The sequence below is a fragment of the Podarcis erhardii genome, assembly GCF_964252035.2.
Source record: "Podarcis erhardii genome assembly, chromosome: 1".
NCBI classification, from domain to species: domain Eukaryota; kingdom Metazoa; phylum Chordata; class Lepidosauria; order Squamata; family Lacertidae; genus Podarcis; species Podarcis erhardii.
In genome coordinates this window covers 98,561,798-98,582,118 of record NC_138497.1, presented here as the reverse complement: position 1 = coordinate 98,582,118, position 20,321 = coordinate 98,561,798, and the positions used below count along the sequence as shown (strand labels likewise).

At 41.2% G+C, this 20,321-nt stretch overlaps 1 protein-coding gene across 3 annotated transcripts in view; it reads left to right on the top strand.

Annotated features, from left to right (window-relative positions):
- Positions 1–20,321, top strand: part of TMEM163 (transmembrane protein 163) — a 113,226-nt gene that overhangs the window by 29,075 nt on the left and 63,830 nt on the right. The window contains exons 1-2 of one of the 3 annotated variants that reach the window (XM_081873489.1): positions 13,609–14,290; positions 17,850–17,969. In XM_081873489.1, the coding sequence (XP_081729615.1) occupies positions 14,116–14,290; positions 17,850–17,969 (295 nt within the window). In that variant the 5' untranslated portion in view covers positions 13,609–14,115. Of the gene's footprint in view, positions 1–13,608; positions 14,291–15,577; positions 15,715–17,849; positions 17,970–20,321 lie in introns of those variants that run through there. The other 2 variants (XM_081873491.1, XM_081873490.1) reach the window with 2 other exon arrangements.

The following is a 20,321-nucleotide window of genomic DNA, read 5'->3' as shown; positions in this document are numbered from 1 at the left end:
ATCCCACTTTTGTTGCTGTCTAGTGCAAGACTACCCCTTCATACAGCAATGAAGAAAGCCTCGCAGAACAACTAATAAAGTGGATTGATGTGTATAAATCCACCACTAAAGCACTGTATCAATGACTTTTTACAGAATGCACCTGCCAAAAAACAAACAAGAAATGTCCCATTTCCAGACTGTTGCTATTTTTAGGCGGGCTTCAGTCACACACTGGCTAATTCAGGTTGCACAATGAAAAGTGATTTAGAGCAACAAATTCACTTCCCCAAGACATCAGAGTTTTTACAATGAGGGAAGCATGGGGAACTGCAGTAGAAAGAGTGATAGCATGCCATCTTGCCTCCCCATGAACAAATCAGACTGAATGCTCATTAAATAGCCAACAGCATCTAATCTCTCTTCTAACATATCAGAATGAATACTCAAAATGGAGGGAAAGTGGCATATACATGTAATAAACAAACAAAGCAGTCCTATCATAGAGCTCCCAGTCTGCAGGCCCCCCCCCCATATAAATTCTGTAAGTGGGACCTGTGATAAAATAAGAGTATTTTCAGAGACTCCATTCTATTACCCCTGTGCCCGCAGTTTTCCATTCCCACCAACAACTGTCAGCATGCTCAGTCTTCATTGAACTACTTTTTTGCGGGGTAGTGGGGAGATATTCCTCCTTTGGATTTCCTCCTGAAAGGTTTCTTTGCATGTTGGGTTTTCTCCAAGTCTGCCTGTAGTGTGTGGATGATGCCATTTTGGTTACATAAGAACTGGCACTCAGAGAATTGAGATACGTACCTCTTACTGTATAAAATCTATTAGGGTAGTTTGAGAGGGCTTTGCTTGCTCATCTGTTAACAGATTTGTTTCCTAAGGATGAGTTCCTTTGTCTATGCCTATGGATAAAAACACCTCCAAAGCTCTGCTTTTAATTTTGCAAAATGGATTAAGCATTTCTGCCATTCATTCAACAGCCAGCAGTGAGAAATTTTCACATAATGAACAATTAGGTTTAGTTCTACCAGTCTACGCATAGTGAGTGACTGTATTACTGGAAAATCTCCTTCTCCTGCAACATTTTTGTCCAATGAACCCTGTCAGGCAGTATATAATATGAATTAGTCTAATAAGGTATATTTGCTAGTAATGAATATTTTCAAAGAATCACAGAATCGTAGAGCTGAAAGGGACCTTGAGGGTCATCTAGTCCAACCCCCTGCAATGCAGGAATCTCAACTAAAGCATCCATGACATCCAAACACTGCTTAAAAACCTCCACCCCAGTGGGCAAACAGCTAGCTGCAGGTGGTAAGGAATCTCGAATGAAACTGCAGTAGAAAGAAATAAGTTAAATTGCCCCTGCACAAGCCATGGTCTCAAGCTGAATCATCCTCCCTGAATGCTATTTAGGAAATAAAAACCAAGTGCACAAGGTCCAATCACATACTTAACTTAAGATCTAGTTTGCCCTTTCAATTAGCTTCAAGGATAGCAAATCCCTTTCTTTCTTTCTTTCTTTCTTTCTTTCTTTCTAAGAATGAACAAAGAATGGATATAAAAACTATTGGAACTCTCCAACAATCTTCGTTCAAGGCAAGATTATTGTGGAGATAGACTAAGTGATTAAGAGAGCTACAAAATAATCTGGTGGAGAAGAGGCAATGCAAATGTTGTTGCTATGGAGAAAAAGCCAAGGAACGTGACTAGGCAGCAGAGCATGCTTGATTCTGCATGGCAGGAAAAGGTGTTTCCATGCCACCTAAGGGCAGTTTAGGGCAAAGTAACAAATCTGGATTTGTGCACCTTATGGGGGGAAAGTATCATCCACTGAACCAGCCAATTGATTATTGATTTGTTTATGCAGCTGGCATGATTGATGTGGTAGCACCAATAAGGACCCTAAACACATGCCTGTTCTGTAATGTTGCCCTTCATAGAACAGATGCTGATTTCACTGAAACAAGATTTTACTCAGTCATTGGTTGTGAGCTTTCCTTTCTCTCTCTGTATGTGTGTGTGTGTGTGTATAATGTGAGAATCCGTAAGAATAATGGTCTAGTCCTTTGAGCTGCTGCTGTGTGTTGTGCATGTGTATATAATTCCAGCTTTACAGCAGAGATTACATCATGTATGTGCTTGTTTTGTTATTGCTATCTCATATCTTCAGTAGAAAACCTTGAATCAGGATACAGTGAAGAAGCGCATAACTTTAAAAATATATAGTCTACTACATTTTACTTTCTGTCAAGTTTAAGGTCATGACAGAAGGTATTTAATCTTTGCAGTTAATGGATGATGCCATCTAGTGGCAAAGCCCCTAAGCAAACATTTGAGGCTGCCTTTATGTTTGATTAAATCAAGGCACCTCTAGGTGGCAGTTCCTCCAGTAACCTGAATGGTAGCAACACAGTAAGTACATCAAATAAGTGCTTTCTTGTAGAAATGGCTAGAAACTGAATGGCTGGTTAGGTACTACTGTTACTGGGGTATTTGTTTGGACTAGTAGCACCACTGTTTTTTGATAACAGCACCCATCTGGTGTGCTAATTTGTTGAATATGTGGCTTGCTGAAGCACTAGGGAAATCAGTCTACTGGAAATGCAACCAATGCTCCTAAGAACATATGTCTAAGAACATAAGAACAGCTCTGCTAGATCAGGTCAAAGGCCTATCTAGCTGAGCATCGTGTTTTCATATTGGCAAACCAAGTGCCTATAGGAAGCCCATAAGGATGTCCCTGAGTGTGACAGCACCAATCAGCAGTCTCATCAGATGCTCTAATATTTTGCGTAGAAACAATATAACATTGTTAATTTCTCTCTCTCATAGTTTCCACTTCATCTTTAAAAAGGATGTTGGCATTTCAGAAATATTTTGACCTTCAGTGCCAACCAACAAACTTGAATCTCAGCAAATTTATATTTACAAATTAATGATGAGTAGAAGACAAAATCATGCATTCAGGTTATCTTTTTTCTGACTCACCTATAGTAGACATCAGGGCAGAGAAAGAGATTAAGTGGTACTGTTAAGGGATGTTTTTAATGTTTAATATTTTACAGTGGTACCTCGGGTTACATACGCTTCAGGTTACATATGCTTCAGGTTGCAGACGCTGCTAACCCAGAAATAGTGCTTCAGGTTAAGAACTTTGCTTCAGGATGAGAACAGAATTTGTGCTCCGGCGGCGTGGCAGCAGCAGGAGGCCCCATTAGCTAAAGTGGTGGTTCAGGTTAAGAACAGTTTCAGGTTAAGTACGGACTTCCGGAATGAATTAAGTACTTAACCCAAGGTACCACTGTATTGTGTTTTTAATATTCTGTTTGGAGCTACTCAGAATGGCTGGGGGAACCCAGCCAGATGGGTGGGGTATAAATAATAAATTGTTGTTGTTGTTGTTGCTGTTGTTATATCTGCACACAGTCATGTTCAGTTGTATAGACTGAAATCCTATACAGTGAAGTTGGGACCACTGAACAGAGGGGCTGTCACTTCCATGTAAATATTCCATAGATTAAACTGTATTATTTGATCCTTCTTCCATCTAGGTTAATTTAAGTGCCAATAATTCGGTTTGCCTGATGCTGTAGGTTAAGGTATGAATCAAATTCACTCACTTAAGCTTTGTGCAGCAATGTAGCTGTGAAACAGTGAGAAGCTTTGAGCAGGATGCAGCACACAAAAAGGTACACATCTGCTGTGTATTCAGCAGTAACCATTTTCTAAATTCTGAATTTAGCTCAGCCTGTCTAGCTTGGGACATTGTCTTGTGGCAGCTTGTTTAGATTTCTAAAAGCTTGTTAATTTTTTAATTTTTAAAAAATTCTCACAGGTACATATACCACGTGCTGTTTTCACATTTAATTAAATGAAAATTAAGGGCAAGTTAATCCATTGCAAATTAGGCTTTGTGGGTGAGTGTTGCCAGCATAAGTCACACACTCAGTGTTTATGGCACTTCTGCTGTTATCCTTTTCAAATTTAACAAGTGTGGTGCCAAGAGGAAGAGAGGAAGGAACAAGCAGCCTGACAAAACAAGAGATGGAAACTAAGAGATGCAGAATCTAAAGTAATAGGTTGAATGAATTGGAAGCTATATTTTTAAGGACAGGTGATGCACGCAGAAGAGACACTGTTTTGTTTTTAAAGCCTAGGTCAAGAACAGGGGTAGGCAACCTAAGAATGCGGCCCAATCGCCTTCTCAATCCCGCCCGCGGATGGTCTGGGAATCAGCGTGTTTTTACATGAGTAGAATGTGTTCCTTTTTTAAAAATGCAACTCTGGGTTATCTGTGGGGCCTGCCTGGTGTTTTTACATGAGTTGAATGTGTACTTTTATTTAAAATGCATCTTTGGGTTATTTGCGGGGCATAGGAATCCGTTCATCCCCCCCCAAAAAAATAGTCCGGCCCACCACATGGTCTGAGGGATGGTGGACCAGCCCACGGCTGAAAAAGGTTGCTGACCCCTGGTCAAGAAGGTCATGATGAACAGCTAAAAGAGAAGTCTTAAAAAGGAACAGACAGTGTAAAATGAAAATATAGCTAAGTAACAAATATAGCTAAGTAACAACTAAGATGCACCTGTTGTGCATTGGACTGCTTCCTAGATGTCAGGGTCATCTAGCTCAGTGTCTGACTGGCAGCAATCCTGCAGGATGTTAGAGAAGTGCCTCTCTTTCCCCGATGCTGAGATTTGAACCTGGTAATTTTTGCATTCAGGTTATTCCCTCTATTCATGAGTGACACCCTTCCCCCACTTATTACACAAACAGCTGTAGGAGAATTAACATATTGGGGATGTCTATATATATATTTCATATTGGGATGTGGGGATGTCTGGATATTTCAAAGTGTTGAAATTATTCCAACTCTCCTACCTTTGTTATGTAATTTAATGGATGCTGGACTTCACCAATGACTTCTGAATCGGCAGCTCTGAACTAGCACAGGAGACATCCTTGGTATATGAGAAGTCTTTCTTTGAACCTCAAATGCATCCCCCCCCCAATTATTCAAACCAATTGCATTATTTAAATGATTTATATACCAACTTTTTAAATTAAAAAAAATACAAAGCCAACCACAGGAATATAAAATATTATAAAAATAATTTTAAAAAGCATGTCCTCATAGCCCCATTTCAATTTTAAACTTATATAACAGAGTATCAGAAATTTGGGGGTATTAGTGGCTTGACGTTTCATGGAAACAGACAAACAGAAAGACAGATAGGCAGAGGTGACAGGCAGGAAGCATTAGTATATGGTCCAGAGGAACTGGGATTTTTTTATAGGACATTGACATTTTCAGCAACATGAGAGCTGTAAAATAGCATTCTGAAATTATAAGAAGTCTGCTATTTAATGTTATATGACTTTGCTCTATGTTGCACATTGCAAATGTACATTCATATGTAACTTTCAAGATTTGTCCATTTTGCTTTCTGAAAGCGTTCCATTGTTGGAAAGAGTCATGTGTGCAACTTATGATTAGGCCTCATAAGCAGGCATAACAATTTGGAATTTCAAGGAAGGTTGCTGCTGTTGTTTTGTAAAAAAAAACTTGTTATAAAACCACCACCACCAAGACCCTTGTGAGCTTAACCCAAAAACCTCTATCATAATAAGTTTGGATTAAGTAGTGGGTTTGTTGGGAAAGGAGTGGGACATGTACCTTGCAGCTGATAGGACCGGAAATGTTTTTAAAGGATCCATTCCTAACAGTGAAAAAGTAAAGGGAAGTGGCCCGTACCAAGCAGACTGCCTGTGAATCCTCTGGTGGCAAAGCTCCACATAAACAGCTGTCTGCCAAAGCTGCTAGGAAAAGCACTCCCTCTACTAGTGGAGTCAAGAAACCTAATCACTACAGGCCTGGTACTGTGGCACTGCGAGAGATTTGTCATTACCAAAAGTCCACGGAACTTTTGATTCGCAAGCTTCCATTCCAGAGGCTGGTAAGGAATGAGTGAGGCAGGGAGCTCTGAGTACCACACACTAGCACCCTGCTAGTTTGTGTTAACCACAGTTGAACATTAGCTATGGCTTAACATGAATTGTGAACACAGCCATTGAATTCAAAGCTTCATCTCTAAAAAAATATATTAAAGGGTTTTTCTGTGACAGCCCATTTTTCTGAGGTTCATAATGTTATGTCAAACTTTCTCAGTTATGCCACACTTGATATTTAATTTCTAGAGCTATATAATACCAACCCAGTTTCTCAAACAACGCCCAGAGCTCATGTTTGGATTTTTATTTTATTTTTTACATTTCACAGTGACCACTAAAATAAATTAAATTGATTGCATGTGAGGTCCCTCGAGCAAAGTACTCAATTGGCCTTTGTAGTATCTGTTCATAACTGGAGATATTTGTTCTTTAAAAGCTCTGTTGCAGTGAAAGGAGATATTGTTTCTGCATCAGGTGCTTGCACATTTCACTCTCCTTGTGTTAGATTCAGGGCTGTCTTAAGCATATGCGGCACTGGGGTGCAAAGATCCAGCTGGCGCCCCCCTCCCAGGTTGCCCAGTCCCAGGTGTGCAGGAGGGGGGAGCAGGCCAGCCGCATCAGCGTCTTGCTGGCTCAGTCGCCCCCAAACTCCCGGCGCAGAGCTGCCTGAGCAGAAGAGCCCGCCACGGCTCTCCAACTGATGGATGGGCTCTTCCCCGGACTCAACTCTCGGGCCCCGGACTCTTGGCCTAGCGCCCCTGAGAGCCCAGCGCCCAGGTGCCCTGCACCCCTAGCGCCTATGGGTAAGATGGCCCTGGTTAGATTGCAAAAAATCCTATTTCAGATGACATGGACTGCGAAACAGGAAGTGTTATTTGACTCAATATAGACCCAGTGAAGTGAATGGACTTAAATGGCTAACTGAAATCCAATGCTTTTAATGGGTCCACTTGAAGTATGGCTACAATAACCTAACCTCACTTAACTGGGAGCACAGTACAGTACTTGCATTTCCTGTTACTCTAACGAAGTTTGATAACATCTTGGCTGTCTCTTAGTGTAGACCCCGGTCATCGAGCTTGAGCTTCTACAGCTGCCATGAACCACCACTGGCAGGATTGGCAGCAAGAGCAGCAGGTTTGTTCTATGCTTATGACAATATGTTTTCTCTTGTTAATTACCGTATGCTGATTTAAATGTGCACTTTATATTTGACTTCTTTTAGTAATGTTTTGTTTGGAAATGTTTAAGATAATTTTTCTGTTATCTTTACTGTGTTAAATGTGCATTCTGTAGTCAACCTCCTTTGTAATGCTTTGTTTTGAAACCTTTAGGAGAATATTTTACTTTCTTTAGTAATGTTTTATCCTGGATTGTTTTATTTGATGTTCTAATGTGTTGTAAACTTTCAGATTTATTCTTAAAAATATGAAGCAGAAATAATAACGAGAATAATAATATCTAAAATCACTACGATGGAGATTTAAAACATTTTTAAAAATAAACGTAAGCTGATAGGATGACAAACACCATATTCATTGCTTATGGCAAAAACAGAAAGTACTACACTAACATGTTGCACATTTAGCACCCTCAAATCAGGGCTGTTTCTGCTTCAGTGTCCTAATAAATAAAGTAAATGACTAGCAATAAACTTGTTTGACCACTTAGCATCAAAATACACTAAAGTGGTAAGTGTGCTCTTAGGGAACTGAGCAATGTGGAAAGACAAACAAACCATTTTCAGGCACCTGTGATGCAACATTTGGTTTCTCTGTATTATAATGACCTGTATAAAAGTTGTCAACAGAAAACTACCTGACGCATATTCTAAAACACACCTGGGGAATTTTTTTTTGGTTTGCTTGCATAACAGCCTCTAGCTCCCCCCCCCCTCTCTTTTAATGTGCTTCTTCAAAACTCTTCCTAGGGAACAAATGAAACTCCACTGATCATAAGACTGAATCTAAATATCCAGTAAAGATAACAGATTTTTGGATAGCCCATTCCTGAAAGCTGGTAAATTCTGATGAATTTAAGAATGCACTGAGGGAATCTTCCAGCTTGGGTGGCATTGGCTGGTGCTGTTCTTGAAGCTCTGGTTGATTTGTGGAATACAGGGATAACTCAGGTGGTTGGCAGGATCACTCCAAAGCAGCATCTCTTGCTTAGCAGAGCCTTACTGCTCCTTGGTATGCACTTAAGCTGAGGATGTTGAAGCAAACTGGCAGTACAGGCTGGTCCATTGGGGCTAGTGGAGCATCAACCTCAGTCTCCCCTGCATCTGCCTGACCAGGGGGTGTCAATGGCTATCATTGTCCTCCTCGGTCTCAGTGTTGTCCTTATAAAATTCAGCAGGGAGAAAGATGTGGACAAAACTAGAGATAGTTGAATCTGCCTGTCATTGGCTCTGGCTCCATCTACTGTTGGCCTTTCTGTCTTCCAGCCCACCAGTTCCAAGTTGGAAACATCTGGAATCCAAGTGGAGGGAACACAACTGAACATTGGTATGAGCTCATCATTAAGATTACTCCATGGCTGTGATGATGGTTGAAGATGCATTTTTTTCTTCACAAGCCACTCAGTGTTCTCCAGCAGACCTTTTCCTGGTAAGTCAAGACTTGTTAAAATCTTGCTACTACTATGATGTAGTCAACCCCTCAGTGGCATGCTGTGACATGTTTGCAACTGGTTTTGAGAGTAAAATTACTTGTGTCCATCACAACTTCATTGTATGACACCTTGAGAGTTTTTTTTAATAGGTGTATAGTAAGTATTACATACATAGGTAAAGGTAAAGGTACCCCTGCCCGTACGGGCCACTTGTGTCCGACTATAGGGTTGCACGCTCATCTCGCTCTAGAGGCCGTGAGCCGGCGCCGTCCGAAGACACTTCCGGGTCATGTGGCCAGCATGACGAAGCTGCAGCTGGCGAGCCAGCACCAGCGCAGCACACGGAAACGATTACATACATACATACATACATACATACATACGGATGCAATCTGTTATAGTCCTTTGTATAGACCAGGCTTCCTCAACCTCAACCCTCCAGATGTTTTGAGACTACAATTCCCATCATCCCTGACCACTGGTCCTGCTAGCTAGGGATCATGGGAGTTGTAGGCCAAAAACATCTAGAGGGCCGAGGTTGAGGAAGCCTGGTATAGGCACAGCACAGAGTGCAATCCTATACATGTCTACTAAGAAGTAGGTCCAATTGGGTTCAGTGGGGCTTACTCCTAGGCAGTGGCTGGTGCCCATTGGGGCTGGTGGGGTGGAAGGCAACCTCCATCAGCCCCAGTCAAGTGTGGCCAATGCTCAGGAATTATGGGAGTTGTAGTCCAGCAGCTTCTGGAAAGCCACAGGCTCCCCCTGAACCTGCTTTAGTGTCTTCCTCCTATATGAAGGGAAATACTGCAATACTAACAGCAATACATGTAATAAAGAACACAGTCACCATATATTTACACTTGCATCCTGTCACAAGGAATATTTGTCCCACTGGTCAACACCCCCCCCCCCGCACCAAATAAACATTTACCGGTAATATGCATAGGTCTTTGAAAATTTAAAACAAACCAGCTCCTAGCTCAACCTTAATGTTTTTTTCCTCGATTCCATTTCCCTATTTAATAAACTTATATTTGAAAGCTCAGCTGAATGTATCTCAAGGATTAGTATTTAGGATTAAGAGATATTATATATATTTAAGCCATTGTTGTAATAGTCACTAACAAACGGTTCCAAATGACTGCTGTAAAAGCATTGCCGAAGTTCTGCCATTAATGAAAATTGCTGACTTTAGAAAACCATCCACAGCCTCATTCAGACAAGCCCCACAGGATGGATTTGAACTACATTTATTTTTAAACCCACTTTTCTTTATTCTTCACATCTAATAACTGCTAACAATCAAATCACAAATATTTAGTTGATGTATCAAATAATAAAATAATTGACGAGTACTTGGGACCTGATCCTGACTAGCTTCAGTTGAAGGTAAACAGAAGTCCACTTCAAACTGTTTATTTTAAATATGAGTACTAGGAAGTGTGTGTGGATGAGATTAGCCTCCATAAGAGAGGATCTTTGAGGTTTGATTAGTCTGCACTTAGGCAGAAAACAGTACACAGATCATAGAATTGCAAAGTTGGAAGGGACTATGAAGGTCTTCTAGTCTAACTCCATGCAATACAGAAATCTTTTTGCCTAGTATGAGGCTCCTGAGATCAAGTGCTACCAATTGAGCAATCTAACCACATATTCAAGCCAGGGAAATATCTGGAAAAGGCATAAACTGGACATTTCTTTGTTTTCCCCTACCAGATGGAAGACAAAACTGACTAGAAGGGTGAGGCCTGTTGCAACTTCAAAGGCGGATATTGCTAGGAGTAGAATTGGTATAATAGCAATAGTTTGAGTATTGAGGTAAATTTGGCTATTATTAGGTATAGGGCTAATAATATACCCTCAGTACAGATTAGGATGGACATAAAGTGGATTCAATGGAAGGATAACCCTAAAAGACTCAGCAGAAATGATGTATTTAATAAAAAGAGGACTGTTGACATGTCAGGGGTTCTGATGTGGTCAGAATTTACTAAGTCGAAATTAGTGGTCGTTGGTTAGACTAACCCCTTATTCAGCTCAATCAAAGCCGCCTGTGTTCATTCATAAATAGAACCCGTAGTTAAGGCTGACTTCAGAGACAATGGACAAGAACCTTTCTCGTGTTGCTGGATAGGAGGACAGAGACTAGGGCAGCATAAATAAATTATAATTATTATAATTTTGTTACAGCAATAGGAAATAGATTGAGAGACACATGCCTTAGCCTTTTTTTGCCAGATACAGACCCTTTAAAAGACATTTCTGTATTCACCTAATATCCAAAACAAATATTTTATACCAGGAATTTTAAGGTGTTAAAGGGTTCATTACTAAGTTAAAGTGCATAAATCTGTGAAATAATTCCAATTACCCTTTCCAACAATCCACATAGAATAATAATTAAAAAAATCTGAGGGGAAAACCATGCATTTCAAATGTTGAAAACATTTTATTAATCCTGGTATGTATTAAGTACCATCTAAAAATGCTAAAGAAAGAGACAGTCTCTGGAATAGTGTTTCAGCTTGTTTTGGAGTAATTACAATCTGGTGTGGGCATGTTTGGGGCTCAGTTTTACAAATGGAAGACCAGATAGAGGATGTAGCCAGGAGCATTTGACCAGCTATGCTCATTTCTGAGGAGGCTAGAACTTTGCATGAAAAAACATGCCTTAGGTGCAACTAGGTTGGATTAATTAAACACACAATACATGGGGCTTTATTTGAAAAGTCTTGAGAAGCTTCAAATGGTCCCGTATGCAATTGCAAGGATGCTGGTGAGTGCATACCTCTGAGATCACATTGTACTGATTACCAACTTCTTTCCTGGCACAATTCAAAGCATTGGCAATTACCTCCAAAGCCCTAAATGACATAAGTCCAGATTGCTTCCTTCCATATCACCCTGCCTGCTGAAAATTGGATGGAAAGGGTCTTCTCTGGGCTCCACTTGGGTAGAAGCATGTTTAAGTGGGATGAAACAGTCTTCTCAGTGGTTGCACCTTGATTATGGAATATTTTGTCCCATGAAGTTTGGTTGGCTCCCTTTCTTGGTGTTACTAAAAGACCTTTTATTTTAGCAGACCTTGGTTGTATATAGGTCAGATTATCTATTTATGTTTGGTTTTGCCATAAAGTTCTCAGACTTGAGGTTTTAGCAACTATGGTAATTGTTTGATAACATTCTACCATAGTGGCTAAAACCAAACAATTACTATTTAAGGTTACACGACTTGCCGATCAGAAGGTCGGCAGTTTGAATCCCCGCGACGGGGTGAGCTCCTGTTGCTCGGTCCCTGCTCCTGCCAACCTAGCAGTTCAAAAGCACGTCAAAGTGCAAATAGATAAATAGGTACCGCTCTGGCGGGAAGGTAAACTGCGTTTCCGTGCGCTGCTCTGGTTCGCCAGAAGCGGCTTGGTCATGCTGGCCACATGACCCGGAAGCTGTACGCCGGCTCCCTGGGCCAATAAAGCGAGATGAGCGCTGCAACCCCAGAGTCGGTCACGACTGGACCTAATGGTCAGGGGTCCCTTTACCTTTACCTTATATTAATAAACAACAGCGAAGTGATGAAAAATTGGTAAGAAGTGACTGTAATATTGCATTCCCCTCCCCCAATAGGGAGGAAACCCAATTTATTTCAAATGAGGTTTTAGGACTCGTAACTTTCTTCAAAAATGTATAACTGACTTTTTCCTGTTTTAATGCGAGCCAAAGGTCTGGAGACCCTGCTGGTCTTGCCCAACCCACCATCCTATCCTTCTACTTGTCCACCAGCAGCCTTCCCTCCTTCAGTCCCTTCCAATAGTCACTTATTTTGTGGGCTTACTCACTAGTCCTTATAAGCCCCCCTTTTCTTATTGCCTTTGTGATGCATTTTCCTGAGTGGATAAGGCTAACCCATCACACAGGCTATAGAAAAATGTTTAGCCACCCACAAATCTAGACAGTTGGGACCATTCTGTGGCTGAGAAGTTTTTTAACAGGTATTTTTCTGAACATCACATTAACTCACCTTAGGAAGTCCTTAACAGCGTGTGGACATTTTTGCTTATGCAATGGAGCAGCAGGAATCGCAGTTGTTTCTCACCCCTTCCACATGTCTAACCTCCATAGCAGCTGGGGTCAGAAGGTGTGCTTCATATCCTGCAATTCAGGTATAATCTTGTGGTCTTTTTCATGTGTCACACACCCATTATGTATATGAATTTAGACGGGGGAACACTTGGTGCTACCCTTACCATTCCTCCTTACCATTCCTCCTTACCCTTACCATTCAGATACATTCGTGTATCTGAAGAAGTGTGCATGCACACGAAAGCTCATACCAAGAACTGACTTAGTTGGTCTTTAAGGTGCTACTGGAAGGAATTTTTTTGTTTTGACTATGGCAGACCAACACGGCTACCTATCTGTAACATTCCTCCTCTCTAAGTGTACTGTGAATGTTTGCAAATACGGATGGTGTCTCAAAATCAGACTGTATACCACTATGAGGCCTCAAACCTACCTATATAGACATCCATTTTCTAGGATTGGTTTTTGCCGTATTGAGTTCTGGCCAAAGCTGTACAGCTACATATCAAAATTTCTAAGGATTACCAATCTATGAAGCAAGAGGTGTTGGGAATGGGATGGCTCAAGATTTGTGGTCCTTTCAGATTTTCAGGATTACTGGGAAGAACTGTATTCAGTGGGGCTTACACCACAATCCTAACCATCACTTCAAAGTCCTATTGAATTTAGCGGGGTTTATTCCCAGGTAGATAGGATTAGGAGTGCAGCCTTGCTCCTTGGTAAGTCTGCAACCCTAAAATTAGGTAGTAAGCCCCACTGAGCTCAACCAAACCTACTTTCGAGTAAACATACTATAGATTGCGCTGCATCTCTTTAAACAAGCAAGGTCGGGCTGAGATAGTTTTTTGTTTTTATTTAAACCGCAATCGCTGCTACAATCCCCACACGCCCGGAAAGCCCCCCCCCTTTAATTTTATAGCATTTTAAAAAGGGTGGCTGCGGGTTGAGCGCGCTGCTTCCACCAGCCGCGACCGAGACCTCTTTCGATAATAGGGCAGCGCACAAGTTGAATTAAACATAAACTTCCCATGATGCGGGTGGGAGCTCAGACTCGTGCTAACACGAGGTGTAGTGTCTCCTGCTAACTGCAGCCTAGCATTGGCTTCGGTTAACGGGAGGTTTTAGGCAAGGCTTGTTGGGACTCCGAGTGTGGAGAGACGCCGCCAGCTCTTGAGCCCCTCCGACGCCGGAGCTCGGGGAGGGGAGTTTGGGCGCGCTCTCGTCCGCCTCGAGGACGGTGGGAGGAGCCGAGCGACCGGGGAGGCCGCCGGCGGGTCCCACCTGCAGTTGATGTGCGAGGAGGAGCGGCCAGGGCGAGGCGAGGCGACGGCCACTTTCGCTCGCTGCATGCCTGGCTCGTGAGAAGGAAGCCTCGGCGTCTCTTTCCCCGCGCGAGCGCGCCTTTTCCCCGGCTTGGCGTCCCCTGCCGCCTCGCCCTCTTCTTCCTTTGCTCTGCTTTCTCTGCCGCCTTGCCCAACTATGGAGACGTCCGGAGACGAACTGGGCGGCGGCAGCAACAGCTTCCCCGAGCCCACCATCGTCCAGCCCCCCGGGACCACTCCGCCGCCAGCCTACCCGGCCCGAGACCCGCAGCCAGCGGAGACGCTGCGCGTCGGGGAGGACGTGCAGTTCAGTGAAGAGCTGGAGGATAGAGGTGAGTCTTTGGGGCCAGTGACGTCTCCCAACAACATGCTTCTCCTCTCCCCCCCCCCGCAGAAACCAGGCTCCTGTCACGCGCCCATTTCTCTTCCTTTCCCGCGCGCGCCCTGCACCTGGCCGGCTCCCGAAAGATTCCTTAAGTTGGCGTCGAGCAGGACCGACCCACCGCGAAGCCACCGCTCCCAGGCGACTCTCTAGGAAAGCCTTCTTTCAATCACCGCACCCCTATGGCCGGCTCCTTTCTACGCGCCTAGCACTTCTCTCTCTCTCTCTCTCTCTCTCTCTCTCTCTCTCTCTCTCTCTCTCTCGCCATCCCGGGTCCGGCCAAGTCTCTGCAGCCCACCCGCTCGCCTCTATATCTCCCTCACGGACGTCCTAGCACTTTCTAATTTACCTCGCTGACCAATAAATTGCTACTCTTAACCCCACTAAATTCTGCCACGTCGCTCTTGTAACCAGCTATATCATGCCAAGACCCCACACTTCATCCCTTCTTATGCCTTTACCGCCCTTTCCTTCCTATAGACCCATTTTTTGCCGTGCATCCTCCATTGCTGAATCCTGCCTCCTGTATTTCACCTTCCTCAGCCACTCCTGCTTCTCATACATCATCTATGGACCTCCCGTGGTCTGTCTCCTCCACCGCTAGCTGTTCTTTCCTCACAACTCGTCTGCTTGTCGTCCATTGTCTTATCACCTGCAGCAGCCATCTGAATGACCATTCTCAGTCCTCCTTGACCCTTCTTAATAGTTGGACTGAAATCTTAACTCTGCTTGCCTGGGAGTAAGTCCCATTGAATTCATTAGGACTTACTTCAGAGTAGACAAGGTTAAGCTTGTGCTGTTGGTTTGTCTTTCATATTTAATTCTTTTTCTCTCTCTCTCTACACACACACACACACACACACACCACACACACTTAACACAATCTATTTTGCCATCCTTGCAGTTAAATTCTTTGCTCACTCATTCTTTTTTATTTTAGAAAAGAAATGGAGCACTGACAGCCTTAAACAAAGAAACACCAGCCTTTTCTTTAGTGTTGAACCACTCGGTCTTCAAAATGCAATTTAAAATGCATTCACTACAATGCAGACAGGCGTCCCCATTGACTGCAAAGAAAGCATGTTATTTTACCCATTCCACACCCCTTCTTAGAAAGAAGGGGCATTCAGTCTATTGTCTTCCTAATAGGCACCTGCCAAGCACGTGCCTATTCAATAGATTTGTGTGTTTTTCTTTCTCTGCACTCTTCCCATGGCATTCTGTTTCATCTAAAGCCAAACAGCTCCCTGCCTGACTTGGAGCTTGCTCTTTGCTCTTCGTTCTCTGCAACTGTCCACAGTCCTTTTTCAGTTTCCGAGTTATAAAAAGGGATGATCGTATTCCCAGGCAGCATTCTGGCTACAATCTTGTTGGGTATGATGGGTCACTGTGCATCCATTTTAATTTTTATTTAATTAGGAGCCGCTCTTAATATCACGAAATAGTGATATTTGAAGGCCTTTTGCAGTGGCTTAGTCACTTTATAAGGATTGGGCAGTATATGCCAAGTTGGTCTATATTCAAGAGTTTGGGCTCAGGAATAGAGGGATCTTGATTCACCTGGGAATGATCTTCCCACTAAACATCTTCTATAGATGTAAGATGATGATGGTGAGAAGGAACAAAGGATCTAGTAAAAGATAATGGATGTATGGGGGAAATAAGAGAAAGAACCCATAAGCTCATTCCTTGTCCCTCCCTTTCCATTGATAACAAGCTCACAGGTCTGAGCTATTATTCTTTCCAAGGAAATGTTAGGAATAGTTTTTATTTTTTGCTTTAATCAATCAAAATTTCAATGAATCTATTCTTTTCTTTTTGAAATGCTATGTCTGTAGGGTGTTCAGGTGCATTTTGATGGGTCATGGACAAAGTATGAAGGTTTTAGCTTCAGCCTTTAGGGAAGCTTAGTCTTTTTCAGTGTCTAGTATAAAACAAAGTTGTGAGAGTCCCCTCTCTACTTTCATTAGGATTCAGAGAATCTTTGTGTGTGCCTACTGTATTTGGAATAAGAAAATGCATTAAAATTATTTCAGTTAATCTGAAATAAAAAAAACTGTGTAAAACCAATTAAAGCAGCATATGTAAAAAAAACCAACTTCATAAATGTATTGTCAGCAGGAGAGTTTCTTTGTATCAATTACAAATTATTTTTTACAGACAAATGGGAAAAAATATCAGTTTAATAAAACACATCACATCTTTCATTACATGTACTAAAATATCAAATGGCGTAATCTTCAAATGTGAACATGACTTTATAATTATAATATACCCTTTCTAGCCTTGTCTGTGTATAAATTAACCCAGGTATGTGCCATAGGAAGATTTGAAGTCACATTCTGGATGGGATTTGCACTCATGATATAAGTTGCAAAGGTCTAGCATTACCTGTGAAACTATTTTCATTTTATGTGTTTGGCAGATAGATGCTTGTGTGCAATCCCCAAAGATTTTTCACACATACAAGCACAATATGTTTTAAGGGGAACAATTTACCTGGTGACACATTCCTTTTTTCCCTGGAGGTAGTAAATTGTAAAACATTTGTCCAATTCTAATAGTATGTAAGATTCAAATATTTTAATGTGAAATGCATAAATTTTGATTCAAGTGGTGTTTAAACAATTTAGACTTGTACCATCTTTCAGAATCCAGTAGCAACCAAGAACTGGTTTTAACTATTTTAACTATAATGTTGTTATTAATTTTGCACCACAAATATGTGTTCTATTTTGGCGGGGCATAGATCCTCCTATTGCTCTTTTGGCATGGACCACACTAATTCATTGGGGTTTTGTTAAGTCTGATCCTGTGATAGTTGGCTCATTTGTTGTCAAAAGTTAGCAAAATCCAACTGGAAATATTTATTCTATAGTTTCCAGAGATCACAGAGTGAACAAGACGAAGGGGGAGGGGAGCTTAATACGTGAACACACCTGTTTTGTTTTATTTTGACTAAATTTTGCTAGAGCAAGTAAAGTCCTTAAAACTGAAATACACAAAAAACCCCAACAAGCTTGGGGAGATGGCTGCACAACAATGGCGTATGTTAACCTCTACTGCACCTGCTCTGATTTTCAGAAATGCATCATATGAGCACCTTTATTTTGCTCTTCTATCAAGCTGCTGCTTGGTTTGTGCATCTGTTTCACTGGCACCTTAAGCAATCTCTCCCCATGCTCTTTAAGGTTTGATCAGGAATTGAGTGTGTGTATGCAAAAATCTAAAGATGTCTGGTTATTTTATGATTGGCTCCAGGTTGCTCCAAGCAGCAATTGGTACTTTTTTTTTAACCTCCTGTGAAATACAAAGACAAACCTGAACCTATGTACCTGCTTTAGCATTATTTATGGTATATAAATAAGGTGAATAGGATTTCTCCTAAACGGGAAAAATACACAAGGAATTCCTGGTTTAGTTCTGAATGGACCCAATTTCTTTTTTTTTCTTTAAAAGGGGAATAAAACACAGCCCACACTGATTTCCTCTTCTGATTCCCTTACCAGGTTTACTAGAAAGCAGCACAAGACTAAAACCTCACGAAGCTCAAAGCTACAGAAAGAAGGCACTGTGGGTTTCATGGGCTTCCATTATTGTCACACTGGCTCTGGCAGTTGCTGCGTTCAGTGAGTATTGAACCTATTTCAAATCTTTCAGCCTTTGTCTTGGATACCCGAATGCTTAAAAAGCCATACACAATGCTGCTGTGTGCTTTTATATAGCTCTGCTACTGAAGTGACTTAGAGAAGGCTTGCCCCGTGCTTATAAATTAATAAAACAGCTGTGTGTATTCTTTTTTCTTTCTTTTTTCTTTTTTGAGAAGAGGACATAATTGTTGAAGGTCAGATGAAGGAGCAGTTTTTTGTTTCCTGTTAGTCTTTGCAGATATGGAAATGTATTCTCTTTTCTCAATAATATAAAAAATACAGTGAATTTAATTTAAATTGAATTAAGTTTAAACAAGCCTGTATCTTTCTTGGATGCCATTTTTTAAAAAAATACAGAGCAAAGGCAGAAAAATTACACACAAAACATTTAATATTTATTTTCCTGTGGCTAATAATACATAATTAATGTTTGGAGTGCAATCTCCACCATTCTGATAAGATTATATGCTCCTTGGGGTACATTTAATGATGCCCCTGTGGATCTGGCTTTTCTGCTTTAGGCTCTTTAAGTAAATATTCTAGAAAGCATCTATCTAAAGCAAATATTACTTTAAGAATCACATGAAATAAAGGCTGCTTGCTTCATTTAAATTGAAAGACGCTAGCTCAGCATAGTTTAAATGTTACACACTTAGTAGCAGGTTGTGCTAACCTATGAATTATGCAAAATGTACTTTATTTAACTCTGTAGAGACATCTTGTGAAGCAAAGTACAAGATTTTGCAGTAGCTTAACAGAAAAGTTAGTTGGCTTTTGTTTGGTTTAATATTGTTCGTCTTAAAAATAGAATTCCTGTTCTCAGAGGCGCACAGGACTTGCTTGTGGATTCTCAGAATATCATCTCTTGGTGTAAGAGAAGCAAAACTGGATGCCGTTGCAGCACATGTTCTTGTGCTAATCTGCAGTGATGGGCTACGGCTGAAAGCTAGTGTCAGCTCCCAAGGGGAGCTATTAGAATCTGGCCAAATGGGCTCTGCAATACTCAGCATATATTACTAGGAGTAATTTGTATGGCAAACACACACACACACCCCCCATGCGTCAATATTTAAAAAGAAAGAAGAAAAGAAAATGTGAAAGCAGGGTTTCCTCTAGTACAAAAGAAATAAAGCATAGACAAGAGAATTGTCCTGTTTCATTGGTGTGATTTTACTGCCTTGGAATCAGAACAGCAACAATTATTATATTGTCCTCAATCAATGTTAACAATACCTTGGCATACAATTAGGGCACAAGGAAGTATTTAGGGAGACAAAATGGGTTGTGGCTTTTAAGAATTTTTCTATGAGTTTGAAAGGGGAGGGCACATACTGGAGGTTTTTGATGGAACTTTGATTCTGTAAATATGCCAACTATAGCGAGTGGTGCAGTTGGATGAAATATTATGCTGTTGAAAAAGAGTGCCTTGTACACTTTGCTTTGTCCTCTTTAAACCAGTGGGGCTTAATTCAGAGTATACAATGCTGGGTTGCATGGATTAGTCAAGTTAAAGCAATTTCCTAAGTATCAGGTTATTGCTATTAAACCTGTTAGGACATAGGAACCTACATTAAAGATGGAGGGGCACATTGGCTGGTATTCAACTATGTTTTAGAGTAGACCCAGTGAAATTAATGGGCTTAACTTAGTCATGTTCATTCATTCAGTTGGTCTCCTCTGAATAAAAACTGCCTGAATACCACCCATTGTATCAAGCACTGAAGTAGCATGTGGGAGACCAAACAGTTTTTTTAATTGATGTCATATCCTTGCATCTACAGCCACCTCCCTTAATATTTAAAAAACATCCTAGTAATAATAGTAATTGCCTAGAAAAAATTTAAGTGCCCTTTAGAGACACCTGTGTTTTTTTAATACTGGAACCCAAGATATATCAACTTTCTAGTAGCATGAACACAACATAGCATCTAGCATTTCTGTTTTATGCATGTCTACTCAGAAGTGAACTCCAATGGGACTTGGTCAAAAGAAAATTCACATAGGATTGCAACCTGAGTATCATATAGGTTTTAAACCCATAGGCATTTTAGTATAGTAAAATAGATTTATTAGGTACGTAGCATTTATACTACAAGAAAGGAACATGTTCAGTGCTGATTTAATTGGTATAGAATCAAAGGCCCAAGCTAGATAATATGTAAGTTGGACATCTGTGACAGGAAAGCCTGTTTGCTTTTATTTCTTTTTGGAGTAGTTGCAAGGGTTTCCAAATTTGATCAGGGTTGTTGCAGTGGGGCTGTGGCAGTGGGCACTGGTACCATGTTTGTGATCTAATTTATCTCCAAAGCTGCTGTATGCACCATTAAAGAG